At 44.0% G+C, this 21,929-nt stretch overlaps 5 protein-coding genes across 6 annotated transcripts; 1 reads left to right on the top strand and 4 right to left on the bottom strand.

Annotated features, from left to right (window-relative positions):
- Positions 1-12: 12 nt before the first annotated feature.
- Positions 13-3,706, bottom strand: asb2b (ankyrin repeat and SOCS box containing 2b). Its single transcript, XM_047048640.1, has 8 exons — positions 3,508-3,706; positions 3,032-3,201; positions 2,653-2,808; positions 2,265-2,510; positions 1,921-2,092; positions 1,227-1,830; positions 927-1,080; positions 13-640 (listed from the first exon to the last, which is right to left on the bottom strand). The coding sequence occupies exons 1-8, from the start codon at positions 3,648-3,650 to the stop codon at positions 480-482; spliced, it is 1,806 nt and encodes a 601-aa protein (XP_046904596.1). The 5' UTR covers positions 3,651-3,706; the 3' UTR covers positions 13-479.
- A 1,552-nt stretch (positions 3,707-5,258) lies between these two features.
- On the top strand, positions 5,259-9,348 carry si:ch1073-416d2.4 (coiled-coil domain-containing protein 42 homolog). Its single transcript, XM_047049490.1, has 11 exons — positions 5,259-5,771; positions 5,902-5,944; positions 6,121-6,294; positions 6,446-6,603; positions 6,689-6,771; positions 6,916-7,088; positions 7,391-7,501; positions 7,697-7,813; positions 8,130-8,879; positions 9,019-9,096; positions 9,209-9,348. Exons 1-9 carry the CDS (start codon positions 5,662-5,664, stop codon positions 8,310-8,312), a joined length of 1,152 nt encoding a protein of 383 aa, XP_046905446.1. The 5' UTR covers positions 5,259-5,661; the 3' UTR covers positions 8,313-8,879; positions 9,019-9,096; positions 9,209-9,348.
- A 1,313-nt stretch (positions 9,349-10,661) lies between these two features.
- Positions 10,662-15,511, bottom strand: ddx24 (DEAD (Asp-Glu-Ala-Asp) box helicase 24). 2 transcript variants are annotated; one of them, XM_047047957.1, is made up of 9 exons: positions 15,293-15,511; positions 14,067-15,085; positions 13,373-13,933; positions 12,940-13,093; positions 12,308-12,820; positions 12,059-12,134; positions 11,772-11,960; positions 11,350-11,479; positions 10,662-11,089 (listed from the first exon to the last, which is right to left on the bottom strand). In XM_047047957.1, exons 2-9 carry the CDS (start codon positions 15,079-15,081, stop codon positions 10,842-10,844), a joined length of 2,886 nt encoding a protein of 961 aa, XP_046903913.1. In that variant the 5' UTR covers positions 15,082-15,085; positions 15,293-15,511; the 3' UTR covers positions 10,662-10,841. The 2 variants fall into 2 exon arrangements, with proteins under 2 accessions (XP_046903913.1, XP_046903912.1); XM_047047956.1 differs by having other exon boundaries at positions 15,305-15,503.
- Positions 15,512-15,689: 178 nt separating this feature from the next.
- serpina10b (serpin peptidase inhibitor, clade A (alpha-1 antiproteinase, antitrypsin), member 10b) lies at positions 15,690-18,037 on the bottom strand. The gene is made up of 5 exons (XM_047049418.1): positions 17,839-18,037; positions 16,897-17,514; positions 16,478-16,751; positions 16,233-16,380; positions 15,690-16,046 (listed from the first exon to the last, which is right to left on the bottom strand). The coding sequence occupies exons 2-5, from the start codon at positions 17,477-17,479 to the stop codon at positions 15,855-15,857; spliced, it is 1,197 nt and encodes a 398-aa protein (XP_046905374.1). The 5' UTR covers positions 17,480-17,514; positions 17,839-18,037; the 3' UTR covers positions 15,690-15,854.
- A 590-nt stretch (positions 18,038-18,627) lies between these two features.
- atxn3 (ataxin 3) lies at positions 18,628-21,847 on the bottom strand. The gene is made up of 10 exons (XM_047049624.1): positions 21,751-21,847; positions 21,052-21,216; positions 20,927-20,971; positions 20,717-20,802; positions 20,551-20,617; positions 20,300-20,387; positions 20,060-20,195; positions 19,795-19,961; positions 19,514-19,679; positions 18,628-19,389 (listed from the first exon to the last, which is right to left on the bottom strand). Exons 1-10 carry the CDS (start codon positions 21,772-21,774, stop codon positions 19,299-19,301), a joined length of 1,035 nt encoding a protein of 344 aa, XP_046905580.1. The 5' UTR covers positions 21,775-21,847; the 3' UTR covers positions 18,628-19,298.
- Between the last annotated feature and the right edge of the window lie 82 nt (positions 21,848-21,929).

The following is a 21,929-nucleotide window of genomic DNA, read 5'->3' as shown; positions in this document are numbered from 1 at the left end:
TTGAATCTCTGTCTTTGGCTCCAGACCATTCACATCACCATTCAAATTATTATGAGGGAGATTTACAGAAACCTTCTGATCTAAATCCCTTGGCACATGCACATGTGTGCCAGGTGCAAAACTCTCTGCATTAAAGAGGCCTGGCTTGATGTTTTCAGCAAGAATAATCCAGAGCTTTTAAAGACTTCCATGTAAACAAGTTGTCGGAGAGCTGTAGTATTTATCACTGAAATTGTATAGTTTTAACCTCAGAACCATAATTTCATTGGGTGCTTTTAATAAAACTGTGCAATACCACATACAGAGAAAACAAGGATGGTGAGATATGGAATATAATAATACAATAAAAAACAATAACACTTTCGACAAATAATTATATGTCATTTCACCCAAAGGGAACAGCACACATTTAAAAAAGAAGCCATATTTTTGCCTGGATACCAGTCATCTTCAATCATGTCTGTAACATGAAACCAGGGTTATGAGTCCGAGAGGATGTCCAAAGAACCATCCGTAGTTAGACTTAGGTAGTGGATCAATCTTCCAGGCAGAGGTAGGGTGTTCAGAGACCCAAGCCTGGCTACGCCCACCTGCCCACGAACAGCCAGTCTACAGAGGTGTAGTAGCGGGCGGGGTGAGACTGCAAAAACAATAGTAGAAGATTGGATCAGTTAGAAGAGAGTTGGGATAGGTTTCATTGTTTCGTTCCATTGCAAATTGCCGCCCCCCCCCCCCCCCTCCCCCCCCCCCCCCCCCCACACACACACACACACATACTCATATATATGAAGAACGTCAAATGTAATGGTCACATCCACAATGATGGAAAAAAAATCAGCCCCACCCACATTTGAAAACGAAAGCTATGCCCCTGGAATGAGTGAGACAAAGAAAGAGAAACAGAATAACTATTTTACAACACTAACCTGTCTTCCTCTTTACCAACTGCCAGTCTTCCCGGCTGTCTAGTACTTCAGTGAGTGTGGCACACAGAGAAACATTACTGACGTAGTCCAGCAGCAAGTCGATGACAGGCCCCGCCACGTCACACACCGGCGAGGAAGAGATCCACTCACAGAACTAGGGGAGACAGGGCCAGTCAACATGGGAGTGGGCCAGACAATCACACCTACAGTATGCTTTAATCAACCTTTTCAAATACAACCTTTTGCAATACATCCTAGCATAAATAAGTGCCTGTGATGCAGAATATACTGTAGCTCTACCTGTGTTCTGCTGGCAGGAGTCGTCCCTGTGCAGGTCAAAGCCAGCATGTCGTCGTTCAGCACCCCCACGTTGACACCTCCCATGTATGAGTGGGGGTTATGGGGGGTCGGCTGGGGCCCGCTACCATGCGCACATGAGAAGCAGGCCTGGGCGTTACAACCGCGGTCCAGGAGATACTTGAGAAGAGGTAAGTTGTTCTGACAGAGCACCACGGTGCTGGGGAAGCTAGTGGGGAAGGCTGGTGTGCTGGCGTTCACATCGGCCCCACTCTCCAACAGCAGAGCAACCGTCCGCACACAACCCTGCCTGACTGCCAGGAGCAGGGGGCTGACCGGGTCCAGACGCACACTAGCCCCGGCTTTCAGCAACAGCTCAGCTGTCTCTGTCCTCCCACTGGCCACAGCAAAGTACAGGGCGGTGGCCCGGCGATCGGCATACTGCGTGGAGTAGCTGGGGGACAGCGTGGCGTTGACGTCCGCACCTGTTTTAAGCAGGACGGCTGTTACCCGGTCGCTGCTGTGCTGAGCAGACAGGTGGAGGGGGGTGATGCCGCTGTGACGGATCCGGGGTCGGCTGGTCACTGGAACGAGCAGAGACACGATCCTGGGAAGCAGTGTGGGAAAGGTGTCAGTGGAGGATCACAACAGAGCAGCAAGCGGACTGGTGAAAGAGAGAACCCCCGCTGAGACTTACTCGTGGTGTCCATAGCGGGCAGCGATGTGAATGGGCAGCAGTCCTGCCTTTGTGGGCTTGTTTGCGTCGGCGTTGCTGGAAAGCAGCGCTGCTACGACATGCCTGTGACCATTTTTACTGGCCTCACACAGAGCTGTGGCACCGTCGCATGTGTGCATGTTGACATCAGCACCTAAGAGAAAAGATATATACTGTCTCAACAAAGTTGCCATCTAACCAACAAAGTGGTTGTATCTCCTTACTTATTATATTATTATAATCACTCCTTTATTATACACTTTTTTAACAGCTAGTACTGACAGTTGTACACGGAAGGAGGGAGAGAGGGAGGGAGGGACTTCTACCTCGTCTGATGAGGTACTGCAGGCCCTCTAGCCGGCCCTGCTGAGCTGCTGCTATGAGTGGGGCGATGCAGTAGGTGTTGGGGGGGTTGACGGTGGCTCCGGCTCTGACCAGCAGCTCGCAGATGTCTGTGTTGTTCCTGCAGGCTGCTTGGTGGAGGGCCGTCCAGCCCTGGTTGCACCGCTGGTTCACCGTGGCTCCGAACGACAGCAGGAGGCTCACCATGTCCACGTTCTCCCTTTCGCACGCTACCGGAAGGACGAGATAGACAGATCAATCTCACGCACTCACATTCCTTCCACCCTCCCCCACTCACTCACACACCTCAACCCCCCCTCCCACAGTGGAGAACCTGTTCTGTGTTCCTTGCTAGTCAGGTGGAACCTGTACCTTTGTACAGGGGGGTGTCCTTGTTCTTGCTGCTGATGTCAGGGTCTGCCCCTGCCTGTAGGAGACACTGCACACAGGACAGGTGGTCACAGGAAACAGCCAGCAACAGAGCGGTCTGCTCCTGTAACGTGCGCTTGTCAACAAGGCCTGGCTGAGCTGGAGGAGAAAAAACATTTCAGCATCCTGTCAAGTGTAGGACAGTTTTACGGCAATGGATCTTTACCTCAAACAAAGAGCGCATCTCCAACAAGCCTGACGATATGTATTGAATAGAACTAAAACCAAACAATGTGACCGCCCAGTCAGTCAATCTAAAATCCTCTCAAACAATGGCAATGTTCTCCATTGAGAAACTTTCAAAGAGGGTCTCAGTCTTTACCTCTCAGTAGTGCCTTTATGCATTCAGCCTGGCCACAATAGGCTGCCTCATGCAAAGGTATCCATCCTTCATGGTTCCCTTTCATCAGGCTGAGAGGAGATGCCACGGCCAGCTCATTTACAGCAGTAACATCCCCTTTACGAATGGAACACACCACTGGATCAACATCCCTATAAAGAAACAGAAGTGTAGAATCCTTTGATATTAGCAGTTTATTTATTTATTTAACTTATATTGACACAGTGACATTCTTCAACTGACAGAATGTGATTATTTAGACTGGGGAATTAAATGTGGTAGTTTATTGGTCCCTGTGTTGATGTCGAACAATCAACCTTTCCAACAGTATCTAGCCTTTTTAAAATTGTACAAAGCGCCTATTTTCAGGAAAGTGGCAGAATGGCTGTTAGCCTATAACTGGGATTAATACCCCCCTGTTGATAATCCCCGTTATCAACAGAGACAAAAGGACTCACTCTATTGACTCTTCCGCTGTGCAGTCTTGCCATCTCCCCGCGCATCTCAAAGTACTGCATGGCGATTTTCCCAACGACGAATTAACTCTATTTTCACCATTTCTAAATTGCGATAAATACTCAGAATAACTAAATCGAGTCATGATTTTAGCGTCACCGCGCACGAAACAGGGAGAACGTGTGGCAGCGGTCGGTCAATGACAACCAACAGTGGGGGAAGAACAGAAAGGCGCTCAGCTGTGCTTAGATAATTTTAGGTCTGTATTGACATGTGACAGCAGCGGCACCGCCATATATGTCACAACACGCCAACGGCTAAGATTAAAAAAAACTACACCGCTTTCTGAGGCACGTCAGCTATGTCGTGGGACAAGTGTTAAACCGCAAATGTTACATTAGTCTCTCTATGTAGCCTATGTTTACGTTTATATTATTAATATAATAGGCTGGTAGTCCTTCTATGTTAACACTGGGATCAATCTTCTTGCATTGAGTTGATGCTTTAAGGAACTTATTTCATGAAGTCAAATAAATCGCCATTAAATTTATGTCAATCAATCAATCAACCTTTATTTATAAAGCACATTTAACACAATACAAATGGATCCAAAGTGCTGTACATTGTGCATGGCAAAACTACGCTATAAAACAACAATTAATGTCACATTTATTAACGTTACACTGTAAGAAATATAAAAAATATAAAAATAAAAACGCTACAAGAAATTACATCACATTTGGACAGTGAACTTAAACAGGACCAATTGTCTCACCGTATAGGTTCAGTTAATTTTGGATGAGAGGCAGCCTTGTCTATAGGTTGCTCTCTGGCATAGTGTCCTGGGCTCCCATTGGTCCTTGTACTATCTGCAACATCCTGCTAATCCAAGAGCCTTCTGTTGTCCTCATCGCTCCGTAACTCTCCAAGTAAAATTAAGTTAAAACTTAAAACTCTGAAATGAGAGTTGCAATAATAAACATTTCGACACGTCCGCATACCCCAAAAAGTAAAACATTCCCAAGAAAATTATCTCACAGCAAGTAAGATAAACAGAACAACTGGTTGTTAGACGATAACAGCACGCAAAACGAATCACAAAAGTTAACACTAGAACATTATTTCTTCGTACAGTTCAGACGTTCAGCCTGAGGACCAGACGCAGTCTTGTTGATATGAGAGAGTACAGCTGTGCCGCCTGATAGCTAAGATCAAGTGGTCCTCTGTAGGGATGCCTTTTAAGGACACGTTTAACTTTGCTTGGTTCCACTCCACAAAAGGCTTCTCTGGCTCGAGGTATGATAGTGGAGGTAATGAGTCACACTCACACTCCAAGAAAAATAAAACAAATCACACAAATTATCAGACAGACTCTGTGGATTAGGTTTGGGTCTGAACCTAGGCTCAGAAGAAATATCAAACTAACTTATGAGTATCTGAAAAACCTTTAAATCAATTTGGTGTATTCCGCACACACACACACACACACACACACACACACACACACACACACACACACACACACACACACACACACACACACACACACACACACACACACACACACACACACACACACACACACCAGTGGTCCAGTATAAACCAGTCAAAAAAAAGGACAAGGTCAGAATACTGGTTTGCAGCAAATGGTATTATTAAAATAATAATAAGAACAATTATAATATGTGCCATAGGTTACACGACACATAATATAAATAATTATTATTTATTGGACAATACAGAGCGTAAATTACAATCGAAATGAATGCTCCCCTTGCATGAATTAAACGGTTTCTAAAGCGTCGGTCCTAACAAGTTAGTGGTCCAAAGTACCTTTCACTTGTATCCCTTGAATGAAACAGAACGCCTCCTGGGCAGTTACTATAGCAACCAAGAAACGATCCCCTCGCATTCCCTTCCCTTACCCCTCTGGTTCCCCGGCAACATGTAACACAAGTTCAAGAAAAACACCCCTATCCGGAAATACCCTTGTAGCTCTCTTGTTGATGTGCACGAAACAATTCTTACAAAGATACACCAGCTGCTTATATTTTTTTTGGAGAGGAACTTTTGTAGAACTGTTTACCCTCAAGGCCAGTTGAAAAGGCGACTAAAGGCTATTAGAAACATTAAAGTTGCAACGCCAATTAACGAACATGGACATCGGATCCTCTCTTCCTTTTTTAGATAAAGACGATTCTCGTCTAAGGCTAAAAGTGGAAAATAAAATGAGGAATATTTTTGTAACGCAAGTAGATGATGCCAGGTATGTTGTGTTTCAGTAAATACATTTGCATTGGATTTATGGTAACAAACTTCCAAAGGAGGACACATGTATTACAGTTTTGCCACTATCATTGCCATGACATTTGCATAATCATCCGTTACTTTCATAGAGAAGAAGTCGACAATGTCAATCACATACCTGTTATAACAGAGGTAAGAGAGCGAAGTCACAATTATAAATGCAGCTTAGGCTAATATTGCATTTTGTAAGAGGGAAATATAATGTATTATCGTAGCCTATACCTGTGGCCACTCGTGGTGCATATTACTACGGGTTAAGATGAAAAATAAAAAAGTAACTTATGCTGAACGATTGATATATTTTTTAGACAAGCAGAATCCTGGACACTGGAGTCAACACTCTGCAGAGAACACGGCTTCTAAAGAAACAGGTGGAGATGGATGAGATGGACAGACTGCTGGCTCTCAAACGTCATGATTTCAAATGCCATATGCAGGCCCTGGCTCAGAGGAGGGCCAAACTGGAGCAGAAACAACAGGAAGTGAGTCACTTTCACAATACTTTTAGTAAAGCAGCAGAAAATAGATATATGCAAATATGTGCAAATCTTGATTTATTACACGCCTGCCTGTTTGACGCGACAAACTAAATCCGTGACCGTCTTTTCCCTGGGTTTCCTTGCTCTCGTGCAGACTCGAGAAAGAGCGAATAAATTTGAGAAGTTTGTGGAGGACAATGAAGGGAAAAGGCGCAGAGCCCTGAAGAAATACCAGCTTGCAAAACAACAGAACCATCTAAAGGAAATAGAGAAAGAGGAACTCGCAGAGCTGCTGGATAGGCTGCAGGCCAGGTAACAGTGGACCTTTGGACTTTTCACTTCATACCGATGAACATAGTTACATATCACCTAAACTCTTTCTTCTGTCTTGCCACAGACAGCAATATTTAAAGGACAGAGTGACCAAGTACAAAATGTATGAAGACTACCTAATGAAAATCTTAGACTTTCTGCCGGAAAGTAAGTCACTGTTTTGCAAGCCACATAGATACAATAGGCCTATATGTATTAAGTGTCTTGACATCGTATACATAACTACCCTTCGACAATGAGCCACTGGCTCTGGTTAGGCCATGTAGTAACACCTTGACATCCAACCGTTAGATTACCTGGACTCTGGCTCAGACTCTCAGGTCACGCCCATCATCCGTCGCCATGAGACCCTGTCCCTCACCCACCAGGACCTGGAGGAGCGCGTGGGCCAGCTGGTGGAGGAACTGGAGGAGGGCCACCGCCATCTGGAGGCCCTGAAGCAGGAGCACAACTCCAACAAACTGGTTAGACATGCCGCGCACACACACACACACGGTGGAACCGAGTCTAACTGGTTAAAAACTCACTCCGTATTAATACCGCCCACCCGCGCCATCGAAGAGTCAGCTTTTTGGTGGCGTAGCTGGTTAGAGCTGTGTTTGTAAAGGTGGTGGTCACGTTCCCAAGTCAGACGACCAGAGTTCAAATCCCAGTTGGGGGAAGATTGGGAGAAGGTGGCGAGCAACACAACGACACCTGTTGACATGAACACAGGTGTGATGCATTTAGTACTGCCTCTGTCGGCTCTAATTCTGTTTTCTCCAAGATGGCGAACAGGACGCTGTCTGAGCTGCAGAGCCAGTGGGATAGCATAAAGGAACAGAACAAACAGAAGGAGATTAACTTACTGATTCACCATGGGCAGTCAAGAAACAAGGTCTGGGTTCAGTTACACAACACATACTCTAATGGATGGATGGAATAACCATAGACTGAAACACACTTCATATTAATTCATTTCTGGTCAAATGTAATTTGTATAGACTTTTTTTTCCAAGCATATGTCACAGAGGGCTTCACATATGTCCATAGAATGGCAACTTAAACAACTTAAACCCTATTTTCTGGGCAGCTTGAAGAAGTAGGATGTCTGGTCATCGCTGTGAGGAACCTGGGAGAGCAGTGCTACTTACAGAATTATGGGCCTTTGGAAGAGATGAACATGCTAAGAATACTGGACATGGTCAAGGTGATAACCAGGGGCAGATGGCTGAGCGGTTAGGGAGTCGGGCTATTAATCAGAAGGTTGTTTGTTCGATTCCCGGTTGTGCAAAATGATTTTGTGTGCCTTGGGCAAGGCACTTCACCCTGCTTGCCTCTGGGAGAATGTCCCTGTACTTACTGTATGTCGCTCCGGTTAAGAGCGTCTACTAAATGACTAAATGTAATGCATGTTTGGATTCCTGAAAACTCTATGTCTTGGAATCCCATTTTGTCAGACCATTTATTATAACATCACATTATTTAGTATGTTTACATTTTTCATAATGCTGGTTTCCTTTTAGGAGTTTATTCTAGAAAGGGCTGACATGGAGAAAAGAGTCACACGACTGATGGAGTCTGGCTCTGCAGTGACAAGCGCCACGGACAGAGGGTCAGGAACTTTGAAAAACAATAGCAGAACACAACTGAAAACACAACTAAAAAGTGCAAGTAAGATGAGCGGGAAGAGTGGTATGTCCAGCTGATCAACATTAGGCAGAATGTTTGAACAATTCAGCTTGTTTTGTCTGTTTCAAAATGGTGTATTGAGGCTACACATGCTGTGAATCAACGTTTTGTTTTGTATTTAAAATAAACGGAATTATGACTGATGCTTGTGATTAAACATATTCGAAAATACCTCTGTTGCTTTGTTTATTTTAGGGATTGTTATATCAAACAAACAGAGATTAATAAATAAAAGGGAAATACTATTTTGTTACGTTTTTGCCATTGAGTGCACTGTCCCTTTAACAGTAAGCACGTGGGGAGCTAAATATCCGGTCACTGTTGTTGGCGTTCCAGAAAAACGCAACAGTTCTAGAATGTGTGCATTCCCTGCTATTTACTAAATACCATAGTAACGTGTCGAGTTTTGTCAAGCGCACGAAATTCATAAACAAGACTAAGCATGCCATAACTGCACGCAACGTTTTCGGTCGACAATGTTTACCACATTTTCCATGATTGTTAGCCAATGCTAATGGATTTCGGAGACCGAATAATCCAACTCTGTCAGACTGAGTACTTCGAGGTTGAGACGTTCGGCTATGGTAATATTTTTGCTTTATTATGATACGATAGCCACCAACTATTTGGCCTATATTACAGTAGCTACATATGAATAATACAGTATCGTGTGGGAAACCCACATCTAAGAGAAGACTAATGCTACTTTTGATTCGTCTTCAGGCAGATACACGACCGTTGGTTAACAAAAAAGAGGTGTTCTCAGGACTGCTTGACCACCCCGGTGATGCCCGATATAAGGTAGGCTACTGTATCTATGTTTACTGAAAAAAACGTGGCGACAGCCTTGGAATTTCAATAATCTTGATACTTGAAAATGTACTTGCTGTGACTAACAACTATATTATTGCAGGAAATATGCAGCCAATTTGCATTCGTGAGAAAAATCCAAGGAGATGGAAATTGTTTTTACAGAGCTCTGTGTTTCGGACATCTGGAATCTGAGTTGGAGAATGGCAGTGCTTTGCAAAGGTGTTGCATCACTTTTCAAGAATTAGCTTTCCAAGAATGTGCTTTTTACCTACGATTCTAACACAACCCCTTTCTGTGTTTTAGGTTTAAAGACACATTGCTGTTGAGTGAAAGAGAATTGTTATCTGCAGGTTTTGATGAAAGCTCTTTCAAAGATTTGCTCAATGTTGTGAGTTACCTTGTCTACATTATTACTAATTTGAAATACACAAGGCAAGAAAGGACACCCTCCTTCAGCATAATTTAAATGAGCAGATTAGTGGTTCTCAACCCTGGTCCTCAGGGACCCCCTGTCCTGCATGTTTCAGATGTTTCCCTGCTCCAACACACCTGATTCAAATAGAAGGGTCGTTATCTAGCTCTGTAGAAGCCTGGTAACGAACATGCATTTGAATCAGGTGTGTTGGAGCAGGGAAACATCTAAAACATGCAGAACAGGGGTCCCTGAGGACAGGGTTGAGAACCACTGGATTCAGTTATCTGGATTTAGATCAGTTATCTGTTATACTGTCTTTATACACTGTTTGTGTTATTGAAATATAATTTGATGATCATCGTGTAATGTATTAAGCATGAAGTTTAACCGCACTGACAGAGTACAAGGCAGGGATTTGGACCTGTAACCTCTTGATCTGCAGTTAAAAGGCTCTAACCGCTAAGCTGTACCCTCCCATGTAGTTCTTGGATGTCTTGGAACAATGTGAAGCTGGAGGCCAGGAAGGAACACTGTTACGACTCTTCAACGAGAAGACGACCTCGAACAGCGTAGTGCAATACCTGCGTCTCCTCACCTCAGCATACCTGCAGAACCACGCCGACTTCTTCTCTCACTTTGTGGAGGCACCCAATCTCAAGGTGTACTGTACGCAGGTCAGTACGAACCGAACACGGCCTTTGCTGCCCTCTAATGGCAAATCAGTAGGACAGTTGGGATTTGTTCAGGACGATCGATAAACTGCACCATTTCTGGAATCTACCCAGAGATCGTTACAAGCTTGTTCGCCACGGGTCACAATGTCCATTTTTGTGTTCTCTCCCGATCAGGAAGTGGAAACCATGGCGATGGAGTGTGACCATGTGGACATCTTGGCTCTGTCCGAGGCCCTGGGTGTCGGTCTCCATATCGTTTCCATGGAGAGGAGTGATAAACAGCAACTGGTTCACCACACAATCCCAGAGGGGGCCACGCCCTCCCTACACCTCCTGTACAAAGCATCCCACTATGACATTCTATACCCACACACGTCTCTCTGAGGAGCCTGTCACTGGCTTCTTCTCATCTCAGGGTTACACACCTCAAGTATGCCTAGAAATATTAAAACTCAAGCTTTTTAAAAAGAATGTTAAAACTGTATTTAACTTAACTTTAACGTTTTTGTACAATAATTCCATCTGGATTAAATGAATTTGAAGACATAAGGCTATATAGTCTCTTAAAAACAATTGCATTTTGTTTTGTATTTTCATTTACATAAAAACACAACAACCTCCCAGTCTTCACAAGGACATTCTTATCAAGTCACAGGGGCAGTTTTTTTCTTGAGTTTTTGTTTTTTCTTCCTCTGGATGGAGACGCTGGTCAGAGCCGTTTCCACGCCAGCCAGGGGCAACTGGGGCAGGGACAGCTTGCCCATCTGAGTGGGGTACCTGGTCTTCATCACGTTTTTGAACACCGGCTGAGAGAGGAGGTGTTTAAGATGCCTTTTCATTCCCTTCACCATCTTCTGCTGTTGACGCTCATCCTCCTCATCCTTCCTCCCACCTGAGAACAGGAGGTTTCAGCATACATGGGGGGCTTTGGAAAACGGCAAATCTTACCCCCCACACACTTAAATTATTATTTTATTTTATAAGAATCGTTTTTAAGGCCACATCCTCAGTTATTTATAAGCTGTCCCGCCCACATCTGAACACTAAGCTACGCCCCTGCCTGGAAAGACCACAAAGAGGATTATATATTCTGTCTCTCCTCTCAGGTCATGTTCATTCAGTGTTAAGGCATCGTAGTCTACACGGTCTTACCAAGTAAAAGGTCCTCATCGAGGTCCACCTCCAGAGCTTCTGCTGCTTGTTGGAACCAGGAGTTGTGTTGCTTCTCTTTGCTGTTGTGGTACTCCTCCTTCTCGATCTTCCTGGCCATGTTGACCCGCTCCTAACAGAACAGGCATGTGCAGCATTAGCAAGACATTTTTACATTTAGTCATTTAGCAGACGCTCTTATCCAGAGCGACTTACTGTACATACAGGGACATTCCCCCTGAGGAAAGTAGGGTGAAGTGCCTTGCCCAAGGACACAACGTCATTTGGCACGGCGGGGAATCAATCCGGCAAACTTCGGATTACTAGTCCGACTCCCCTCACCGCTCAGCCATCTGACTCCCAAGACAGAATCGATTGTGTATCCGGCATGTTCCGGATTCCCTCCCACGGACGTTGGGTCTAACCTTGATAGCTGCCATGCAGTTGCTCTGAACAGGAAACACGGGGAGCTCCTCGTCCTTTCCGAGGGCCCTGTAGATCTTCTTGAAGTTCATCATGTCGTCAGGGCCGACCAGGAGCAAGCTGAGGCCCTCTTTAGCAGCTCTCGCTGTCCGGCCGCTTCGATGAACATACGTCTCCGATGTCCTGGGGACCTGGAGGACACACACGACAAGGCCGCTGATGTCAGACAATGGAGGTTTGATCTGACCAGCGATGAACTATTAAAAGACAATTTTATGGAAAGACATGCCTGGTAGTGAATGACATGTTGAACATTTGGGATATCTAGACCTCTTGCAGCAACGTCAGTGGTCAGGAGAACCGAACTGTAAACAAACAAGAAAAACATTCAGGTTATTTCTGTATTGTGTAATTATAAATGATACATAAAAAAATATAATTGCAGACCAACTGGGACCCTTAAAAGTCTCTGCTAAACAATGGAACAAATCCTGGCCTTAACCGAAAAACGTCTGATAGTATTTTGCTCCAGACTCACCTCTCCCTCTCAGCAAACCTCTCCAAGTTCTTTAGGCGCTGTTTCTGATGCATGTTGGCATGCAGTGGCAGGGGGGTGATTTCCAAGATGACCAGCAGGGAGTTGAGCCTCTTGATGCAGTCGATGCTGTTGGCAAACACCATGGTCCGGCCCGGGTACTGAAGCAGGAAGTAGTACAGGAAGAAGTCTTTCTCCTCTTTATTGCAGTGGATCCTAGTCTCGGTCAGGCTCTCCACTGTGGCCTCCTTTCGGGTCAGGTCTATGACTTTGGGCTTGGACTTTATCCCTACTCTCTCCATGAGGGTCTCGATCTTGCTCCTCTGATCTAGCCTCCTTCCTTTCTTCTGCAGCACGCGAGTTGGCAGGCTGTGAGCCATCGTGAGGGTGGCGGAGAACACAAACGTCTGCCTCTTGGGGTTGAAGTGGATCGTGTTTAGCATTTCCAGCAAGCTCTCCAACTCAGCAAAATGGCCTCTTTCAACCATGCGGTCGGCTTCGTCAATGACAAGGCACCTAAGGTGAAGAGGAAAAACAAAACATAGAATTACATACCACAATCAAAATTCACTCTGAAATAATTTGGTAACAGGTATGAAAACATGATTGTGTATAATGTAAATGTTTTCCTGTACCTGATCTGTCTGAGATTGACCAGGTGAGGGTGCTTCTCCTTGATCAGCTCCCACAGGCGTCCTGGGGTGGCGATGACTATCTCAGGCCGGCGCTTCAGCATCCTGACCTGCTTCTGCTGAGCCATACCACCAACCACGATCGCCGTCCTGATACCTGCACACAGGGGCGCCGTATAGGGAGGAAAGGTTAGGACAATTCCAGTCAGGGGCCCATTTTTATTTATTTTTTTACGAATACAAATGATCGCCCAAAATTCCTGGCGGTGCCCCTTCATACACACAGCAACATCATTTAAGGACACGTGAACCATGAAATCACAGCAAGACATCTTCTAAATTCTCCAGGGTATTAACATTAAACATCAACTTTGATTTAAATTAGCATTAGATGTTATGATAACTAACATCTAAACGCTGATTTTCTAACACCTACCTGTGAACTTTGCCACAGCATCGATGTGGTGCTTCACCTGGACAGCAAGCTCTCTGGTGGGGGCAAGGACCAGACCCAGCAGAGGCTGGTTCTGACTGGCTTTCAGAGCCTCCTTATCTTCGGGCGTGTTGTCAAAGTCAAAATCCACATCCTCGATGACCTTCACACACCCCATCTTTTCATCTGCACTCTCATCCTCCTCTTCCTCATCTTGACAGGCGTCATCGTCGTCACAGACGCTGTCTGGATCCTGCGTGTCATCTTCATCTGGTTCTGCCATTCCCTCTCCCTCCTCCTCTGCCGTACCCCCCTCCTCTCCCTCACTTCCAGGCACTGCGCTCTCATCTCTGGTCTCCGTGGAGACGGCCGCCTCAGTCTCTCCACAGTCACCTGCCGCAGCGCTGCCCTCTCCTGTAGTGTCCAGAGTGGGAAGGTACAGACTTTCCCATGGTGCTTCTGCTGGCACCTCTGCTCCATCCACGTCCGGCGTCTCAGAGCCCTTCTTCCATTCCAGGATGGTATGGATCATGGGGATGGCAAAAGACAATGTCTTGCCACTGCCTGTAATTAGATAATTTTAACAACAAACGAAGATCCTGAGTGTTTATAATGTAAAGGCTTTTATTAACTACAGAATGGCTTATCCTCTACAGGTTATGCTCACCAATACAAAATAAGTACAATTGTAATTCACCTGTCTCAGCTGCTCCCACGATGTCCATCTTGTCTCTGATAGCGGAAGGCAACACCAATGCTTGAATTGGAGTGGGGGAACCGAATCCGAGACCGCTCAGTGCCTCGAGTACTGTGGCAGGAACAAACAGATCCTTCCAAGCACTCACATCTGCGCTTTGCTCAGAAGAACCAGAAAGACCTGCATTGGTCCAATTCTTTTGTTTCTTTTTGGAGAGTACAGCCACTTTTTCCTGGGGGGGTGGCTCTGTTGTTGTTTGAGATGTAAGGTCCGTCTTAGACTCTTGTTCTGCTTCTGTTTGTTCATCCGTATTTTGTACTTCAGTCGGTTTTTCAAGTTGTCTCTTCTTTTTCCTATTTCTCTTTCTCTTCTTGCTCTTTGCATTACCAGGTTGTGTAGGAGCCGCCTTCTCCGGAACCACATCTACTTCTTTAGACGCACTCTCTTCCACACTCTGTTTGCAGTTATCCTTCTGCTCATCCTGATCCTGAGCTTCATTTTTCACCTCATCACCTGCAGAGCTGTCCGGCTGGCTGCAATCTCCTTCAGGTAGTTGCTTTAGTTTTTTCTTCCTTTTCTTTTTAGGTGGTTTTTCAGAGGTTTCTTCTTTTTCGCCAATTTCAACACCGGTCTCTTTCTCATCCCCTTGCACATCTCCAACGCCCTCATCTCCAACGCCATCATCTCCAACGGCCTCATCTCCAACGCCCTCATCTCCAACGCCCTCATCTCCAACGGCCTCTTCCCCTCGCGCTTTTCTTTTCTTAGCCTTCCTCCTCTCTTTCCTCTTCTCCTTCTTTAGTGCCTCCTTTTCGGCTGCAGCTTCAGCCTTGGTAGGGTCAATCAGACGGTAGTCTGTCAACTCCTCGAAACACACAAGTCCACCCATGCCCTCTTCTGCGAAGAAACTAGGGTCGACATCTATAGCTTTCCATGTGCCTTTAACATGAATCCCCCGTTTAAGTGATTTCTTTCCACTGGATGGGCGCTTGTTTTGAATGCTTTTGGTCTTCATGTTTCTATGAGAAGAAAGCTAGTTAATTATACAGGTGGTTGTTTGCCGCGGCGATGTGCATGTTATGATTGAGACTTCGTAACTACTGTTTAACAAGCTAGCCTGTAGCTAGTTAATTTAGCGACATGTGGCTTGGCTTTCGCAATCCGAACTATTTGTACATGCAATCGAAATGTAAAAGATGTGCATTACATAAGATTATGTTACTTACAACCAAACTTACCTTTACTTGCTGTCGGGATTCCAGTTGCACAAGCCACTGACACATTCACGCATGACACGAGGGCGCAGCCATTGAATACCAAAGTCCCGCCCCGGAAACAGTGTCATTCTTCTTTGAATTTGATCGCAGTCAATCCTATGCATACAATGCCACCTATTGTGCCGGAGTGTGGCCAATTCATGTCTACCTAGACATTTTTCTGAACTTCTTATCCTAAATATTTTATCGATCTTTTGAAACTTTTTTCTGAACTTTTTCCCATTTTTTTTAACCCTTCAAAACTTTTGTTCCCATTTTGTTCTCTAAAATATTAGTGCCCCTTGTATAGGGCACTAGCATGCGGATACTTTTGATCACACATCCATTCAAAACGCAGACAACTGTATTGCTTAGCTAGTGCTTTATATGCGGATTTGTCATCAGTAGTCACAGTCTTTTACACAATTATTCGCTATTCAAAATATCGAAAGGCACAAAGTTGCCAAAATTTTAGGCAGTTTAAATATCTATGTTAAGAAAGAATACAACAGGAAAACACAAACACAAAAGCTCAGGTTTTGGTGGGGTCAATCACTCTGCCCATGAACAGCAAGCTGTTGGTGGCCTCATGATAGATGAAGAAGAAGAAGGGTCTGTTGACGATGAAGGATGGGGGTAAGGAATGCCCAGTGATGCCAACCGTGGTGGCAGCTGCTGCTGTGGTGCCTTTCTCGTCCACCTCAATCACAGCCTTGTGCAGCACCTAGAACAACGTCCACAAAAACATGTATGATTAATATATTGATTAATGCTGCCAGGGTCCTTTACTACACCTAAAGATAGTGATGTTTAGGTGTGAGGATAACCCTATAAACGACTGAGACTATTTAGGAAGGAGAGAGCTGGACATGTTGGTCAACACCGAGGTGGACGAGGCCACCAAACTGACCTCGGACACTTTCAGGGGTGTCCTGTCACTCAGTCTGGTGAGATTGGCTGTGTGCTGGAAGACTGTGGTGATCCCCAGTTTCGGAAGGATGTTGTGCATGTCGTAAGATTGCTCCATTCTGAACTTAGGCAGTTGAACCTCAAGTTTCCTGTGACATTCACATCGAAGGGTGAGACTTTGTAAATAATGCATATCATTTTAGGGGGTATTTTTTCCTGACAATTTTTCATTTTTTAATTTCTTACATTTTTTTCAGGTCTCTGATCCACATGAGGAATTTCTCAGCAGTGATTTCATCATCTAATGAGGTGTAATCAAGCCCCTTGTTGGGAAGGAGGATCAACATTGAAACTCCATTCATGTATGGAAGCTTCAGGACCTTACATTTCAGGGCAACATCTTCCATCATGTAATACTTGTCCTCTCTAAACATCATGGGAACTTGAACTATGTTGTAGTTGTTGACGTAGAAGCGTTCATTTCCAGTGTTAGTGGGGTCAAAGGGCATCTGCCACTTACCTAGGTAAGATCAAATATGACATGAAAACAAATGTTATCGGAGGAAAAACTATGTTCTGTCATGATTTCCTAATTCAGAATATGTTACACAAGTTGTGCATACAAACAAAACATTTCGGGATGAGATGTACGTCTTTAACTATACCCTGAAAGAAAATGGTGTTGATCAACATGAGCAGGATCATTGAATCCAAACTGGTTATCATCTCTTTGACTTTATCACCCGTCTTGCGCTTGATATACTCATTAATTATGACAATACTGGACTTTGTGTCGGAAAAGTTCACGTTGTTGATTTCGGCGTTGAAGAACTTCTTGATCTGGTCACTGAAGGCCCTCTTTACTTCATATTCCTGGTGAACAAAGAAAACTGTGCCTTGGTCAAGTTTCAGTAATCCATCTTGAGTGATGTTCCCCTGGAGATACTGGAAAAGTTCTGGAACAAGATCTGCTTGGTCTTCCCGAGCTAGTTGGGCTAGGTTAAGGCCTTTCAGTATTTCGTCTAATGTAGGACCCACTGCTGCCAGGGACAGGGTTGCAAAAGCAGTTGAGATGCTCAGGGGTGAGAAAAAGATGTTTTTGTCGTGGGAAGTAGAGATTTGTCTGTATAGGTTCATAGCAAAGTCCATGTTCTTAAAGGTAAGGTCTGTGATGTTTGGGGGTTGTAGTTGAGTTTGGTAGATTGGGAACAGCGAGCAAATACAACTGAGAATGAAAACGAGTCCCATCTTTCTATTCCTTGATAACTTCTCTTTAGCCCCGTCTGTAAAAGTACAGGTAGCAGGAGGTCAACAAATGTTTTTAGGATGAAACATCATGTTCATAAATATGTAAAATGTAAATAGGAATGTTTTATTATGAATGAATTGACACAGCTAAACTGAACTAAATTCTAAATACTTAAGAGCAAGATTAGTGTACCATGTGGTACACCAAATCAAAAGATGGGAGAAAATAACAGAAAAACCGGAATGAGAAACAAGCTATGGTCAATTTATCAAGTACAGTAATAGTCTAAAGAATATTTACAGAAATGCTATCGTTACATTTTAAGTGAGAATATAGCTCTCTCAAAGAGTTCACCTACCGCTCAAGCCTAGATATCAGCAATGTATTCTGTCCAAAACGTCAGACAATATTTGGGGAGGCAAAGTGCAAACGTTTATGTACGATTATCTATTAACTACAACTCAAACACCAAAAGTCTTTTGCTAGCTTCTCAACTAATTCTACTATGTTATGAATATGCAAAATACTTTATTCAAGCATATTCAAGGCATCACTGTATATACTTGCATGTACAGTATAGTATACTGTATCTATAATAATTAGACCTGAAGATCTTCTTAACCACAAAACTTTTATTTTCAGAGAGAAAATAATGAGATGCAGTAAATTAATGATGCAATTACATGATAAAGTATAACAAACGATTGTTAAGTACGTATTATTGTAGAATGACAAGAAGGGAAAACCATTAAGCCCCAGACATAACAGTAGTATGATCCATAGTATCTGCAATTACAGTTTCAAAAAGCCTAATAAATCAAAATAAACTTAAATCAAAGCAAAGAAATTCATGAATCAATGAATTGATATCTGAAAGTTATCTATTACAGGACTGTACCTCTAATCCTACATTGGATTTCTGCATTTCTATTTGGGAGCGGGGCAATACCATCTTTTCATTGGCACATCCAAATAATTCAGTGGCAAATTCCATGTAAACACGGTGATTGTAAACACTATTGTTAATTTTATATACCGTTTTAATTTACATAATATAAAATAGTGTTTGACCTTTCGAATTTGAATGCCATCTTGGGTCTGAGACTGTTCGAAAAATATTATTCATTTTAACTGGTCAAAGCATATTCTCAACCTCGAACCTACGATTCTCAACACTGGTTGCAAGATTTTACTTGACAAGTAAAAATCAATTCACTTTAATGGAGACTTTTCTCAGGGCATGGTGCTTTCTTCAAACACAAGTTGAAGACGAGACATCATGGTCCTACACCCTCCCACACCTCTAATCGTATCAACCAATGGTCCCATGTACCTCCTCCACCTTCAAGGCTGGTGGGCGACTCTGGGTTCTGGATTCTACCCCACTATCTGGTCCTCCGACTGACTGATGTGTCGCCTCCACCCCCCTCACCCGAGCACATGTGCTCCATGAAGACACTTCATCACCCCTTTCAGGGGGGAAAAAAAGCAAATAGTGAGATAACAAACAAACAAACCATAAATCAGAAATTGAAGGCGCTGTGGTACAAAGGCCAACACAGACTTGAACTAACCGCATGGCAATACCACATCCTCCCTATTCCCATTTAAGTGTCACAGAGTTAGATTAGACATGTGCTTTTTTTTGGCCTTCTCTTGGTTGTTATTTTCTACTCTATTCTGTCTGCAAAACTAGCCAGAGGAGGCGTGTCAGCCTTCTGGCCAGCCGTCTGTTTGCATGTGGATAGAGTCAGAGGTGGGGTCGCCAATCCAGGCAGGTGGTAGTCAACATAGGCTTCAGATAGACCTTCCTCTGCATCACTGGCCGGGCTTGGATAGTGGTTCCTCTTCCTGTGTACCCTCCTGCTGGGCAGGAGACGCTGGTTGAACTTGTTGCTGTTGGGATTGCCTGTGTCAACAAAGGAGGATATTTTGAGTACATATGGATGGTGGGGAGGGGTTTCTATTTCTGTAACCGCCCACAGACACACAGACCCAGACCCACAGGCACACAGACCCACAGGCACACAGACCTATCAAAGTAGGCTTGTCTCCTCCTGCGTAGCTCCTCTGCTGAGAGCGTTTCGCTCTGAGCACCCCCTGGTACCACCCTCACCGCACTTCCCGGGGCCTGGCCGGGCATCTTGGCAACATGCCCCGCTTTGGACTCTGCGGAGGTCTTGTTGCTCATCACTGCCCCTGAAGACGAAACACAGGAACTGTGACAACCACCGACGTGACACTTAGTTTTGAAGAGAACGCTCCTAAAGTCTGTCTGTCCACATGCTGCTGACGTTCCCCGTGTTTGTCTTACCCTGCATGCTGAGCTGTATGGCCCTGCGAAGGTCAGCCTCCTCGTCCTCCACCTCCATGTCCTGCCGACTCATGGCAAGAGCTTTCCTCAGCTCCGCTTCGTCCTCCTCTACCACCCCCTCCTCCACGCCAGGGCCCACCTCCATCTGACTCTGCCCTAACATCCGGCTGCTCAAAGAAAAGTCAAAGATTTGAAAAGATCTTATATACAGCACACATCATATCTTATGGTGGCCCTATGGGGCCTGTTTTCTGTACAGCCGTACCCTTGGCCACTTGTTGACTGTCCTTCCTCTTCTCCGATCAGCTTGGGGCGCTGCTGTTGCTGCACTCTCATGATCTTTAGGATCTGCTCTGCTTCGCAGTCCGGGAGGTTACCTCGGATCACGAATATGGAATAACCTGCACACAAGAAGGACTGTTTTTACCACCACTATGCTGAGAAATTAACATGAGAAAATCTTTGAAGTTCTTAGAATATTCATGAGATTCTTTAGTTTGTTTACCTTCCTGTTGTAACTGTGCTAGAAAGAGGGCTAGATATGTGTCTGAAATCAGCTCAGGTCCAGTCAGCAAAGAGTTTAAATTAAACCACTGCAATATTAAACAGATAGTGATGAGAGAAAAGTGTATCTGACCTGGAACTAAAGGTGAATCAACTAAATGTATGTTCTAAATACCTGAGTTCAAATTATGATCTATTGTAAATGTATTAAAAAAAACTAAGCTACGACTGAATTGACATTTGCAGACTTACCTGTTGTCCAAGTTTCCTTACAGTGAACCAGTGCTCCTTGTAGTTGCAGATAAAAGCCTTTTCGTTTCTGAAACATTAGCGTGTTCTTTCAACAAAGAGGTATCAAGCTAGCAATTCAAACTGTGTGGCAGTAAAATATTTGAAACTGCATCCAGGGAATTCTTACATGGGGTTTATCATTAGTCTTTGGTACTCTCTGCTGTTGAAGAGGAGGAGTTCCAAACCCCACACCCCTAGAGCATTACTGATGACCTGCAGATGACAAATCACATGAATGTTGCTCAGAACAGGATATCCTATATCCTATAGGTTTACACAGACATAATAGTGTAGTCTTAATAGTGCAGAAAAATAGTTTGATAGTCTTAAAACTCACTTGTATTGAAAAGAAACCGCTATCATCCATGTTACCAGATGGTTGCTGCAAACACAAACGCAACATAAGTACTAGCGTATCTCTTTGTAACATGACAATCTTCATACCGACCCCTCATCAATTACCTGTAAGAACGTTCTGTACTCCTCACTGGCCATACCCCCCTCGGCCATTCTCATCCGTTCCTCTTCATCCAGTTGATGAGCGATGGACGATAGGTCCACAGGGGTGAAATATTCGCCTTGCAAAAGGTTATTTAAGCAATGCTGAGCGCACAGAGAGCCCTCTTGCTGTGAATACAGTAATTCATGTTTTAAAATACATCACGTAAGTTACTATATTTTCAGACAAGCTAACCAAATCCACAAATTCCAGAAGATATTGGTTCTAGCTATATGTGTGTTAGACCTCAATGTTCCAATGTATATAGGCTCGTAGAAATCGAAAATACATGTCATGACTGAGCTAAGTTAGTTAGCCTATCATACATTCACAACATAACGAAACTGAAGTTAAACGTGTACAAGTTAGCTACAACTCCCGAGTTGACAAACGTGTAAATAACAGTTTCTTGCGAACCTTCAGGAAGTTGAGACTCGTTATGTACAACACAAGCTTACTTAGCTGACTAGAGCTAAACTAGCTTGCTAACCATGCTAACAAATAGCAAACATTACTAGTAGCTAGCCACTAAAGACAGCTAATCTGGTCCTTTCGATCTATTTGTAGACAATTTGCTAACGCAATATCGTACCATCTGAACGCAAATTCAGTGAACATACAAGAACACAGTTAACATTTTGAAATAAAATACACAAGCTTACTTTTTCATGAAAGATGGACTCCATATTTAATTTTCTACATAATATTGCACTCTGACCTTCGACCTTGCAGGGTTCACGATGAAACCTATCCGCTTGCAGTTTTAGTTTGTTGTTGTTGACATTATATTTTTGCGACTCATTCTTCTATTAAAGTGATACATGTATAGCTACAGTCCAAA

Source organism: Hypomesus transpacificus, chromosome 3, assembly GCF_021917145.1.
Source record: "Hypomesus transpacificus isolate Combined female chromosome 3, fHypTra1, whole genome shotgun sequence".
Taxonomy (NCBI): Eukaryota; Metazoa; Chordata; class Actinopteri; order Osmeriformes; family Osmeridae; genus Hypomesus; species Hypomesus transpacificus.
The sequence above is the reverse complement of the archived record's forward strand: the minus strand, read 5'-3'. Positions and strand labels throughout refer to the sequence as shown.

What these genes read in the sequence shown, in the direction of transcription:
- serpina10b (XM_047049418.1), bottom strand. Translation starts at nt 17,479, where the DNA reads ATGGGACTCGTTTTCATTCTCAGTTGTATTTGCTCGCTGTTCCCAATC. An exon ending in ATCAGAGACCTGAAAAAAAT is followed by an intron (nt 16,381 to 16,477) that starts GTAAGAAATTAA and finishes TGAATGTCACAG; the next exon opens with GAAACTTGAGGTTCAACTGC. An exon ending in CACCCCTGAAAGTGTCCGAG is followed by an intron (nt 16,047 to 16,232) that starts GTCAGTTTGGTG and finishes ACGTTGTTCTAG; the next exon opens with GTGCTGCACAAGGCTGTGAT.
- asb2b (XM_047048640.1), bottom strand. Translation starts at nt 3,650, where the DNA reads ATGACTCGATTTAGTTATTCTGAGTATTTATCGCAATTTAGAAATGGT. An exon ending in ACAGCGGAAGAGTCAATAGA is followed by an intron (nt 3,202 to 3,507) that starts GTGAGTCCTTTT and finishes GTTTCTTTATAG; the next exon opens with GGATGTTGATCCAGTGGTGT. An exon ending in GCCCGCTATGGACACCACGA is followed by an intron (nt 1,831 to 1,920) that starts GTAAGTCTCAGC and finishes ACTGCTTCCCAG; the next exon opens with GATCGTGTCTCTGCTCGTTC.
- ddx24 (XM_047047957.1), bottom strand. Translation starts at nt 15,081, where the DNA reads ATGAAGACCAAAAGCATTCAAAACAAGCGCCCATCCAGTGGAAAGAAA. An exon ending in TGCTGTGGCAAAGTTCACAG is followed by an intron (nt 13,094 to 13,372) that starts GTAGGTGTTAGA and finishes CCCTGTGTGCAG; the next exon opens with GTATCAGGACGGCGATCGTG. An exon ending in AACATGTCATTCACTACCAG is followed by an intron (nt 11,961 to 12,058) that starts GCATGTCTTTCC and finishes TGTGTCCTCCAG; the next exon opens with GTCCCCAGGACATCGGAGAC.
- atxn3 (XM_047049624.1), bottom strand. Translation starts at nt 21,774, where the DNA reads ATGGAGTCCATCTTTCATGAAAAA. An exon ending in GCGGTTTCTTTTCAATACAA is followed by an intron (nt 20,803 to 20,926) that starts GTGAGTTTTAAG and finishes TGTCATCTGCAG; the next exon opens with GTCATCAGTAATGCTCTAGG. An exon ending in AGCACAGTTACAACAGGAAG is followed by an intron (nt 20,196 to 20,299) that starts GTAAACAAACTA and finishes TCTTGTGTGCAG; the next exon opens with GTTATTCCATATTCGTGATC.
- si:ch1073-416d2.4 (XM_047049490.1), top strand. Translation starts at nt 5,662, where the DNA reads ATGGACATCGGATCCTCTCTTCCTTTTTTAGATAAAGACGATTCTCGT. An exon ending in ACATACCTGTTATAACAGAG is followed by an intron (nt 5,945 to 6,120) that starts GTAAGAGAGCGA and finishes TATATTTTTTAG; the next exon opens with ACAAGCAGAATCCTGGACAC. An exon ending in CTGGATAGGCTGCAGGCCAG is followed by an intron (nt 6,604 to 6,688) that starts GTAACAGTGGAC and finishes GTCTTGCCACAG; the next exon opens with ACAGCAATATTTAAAGGACA.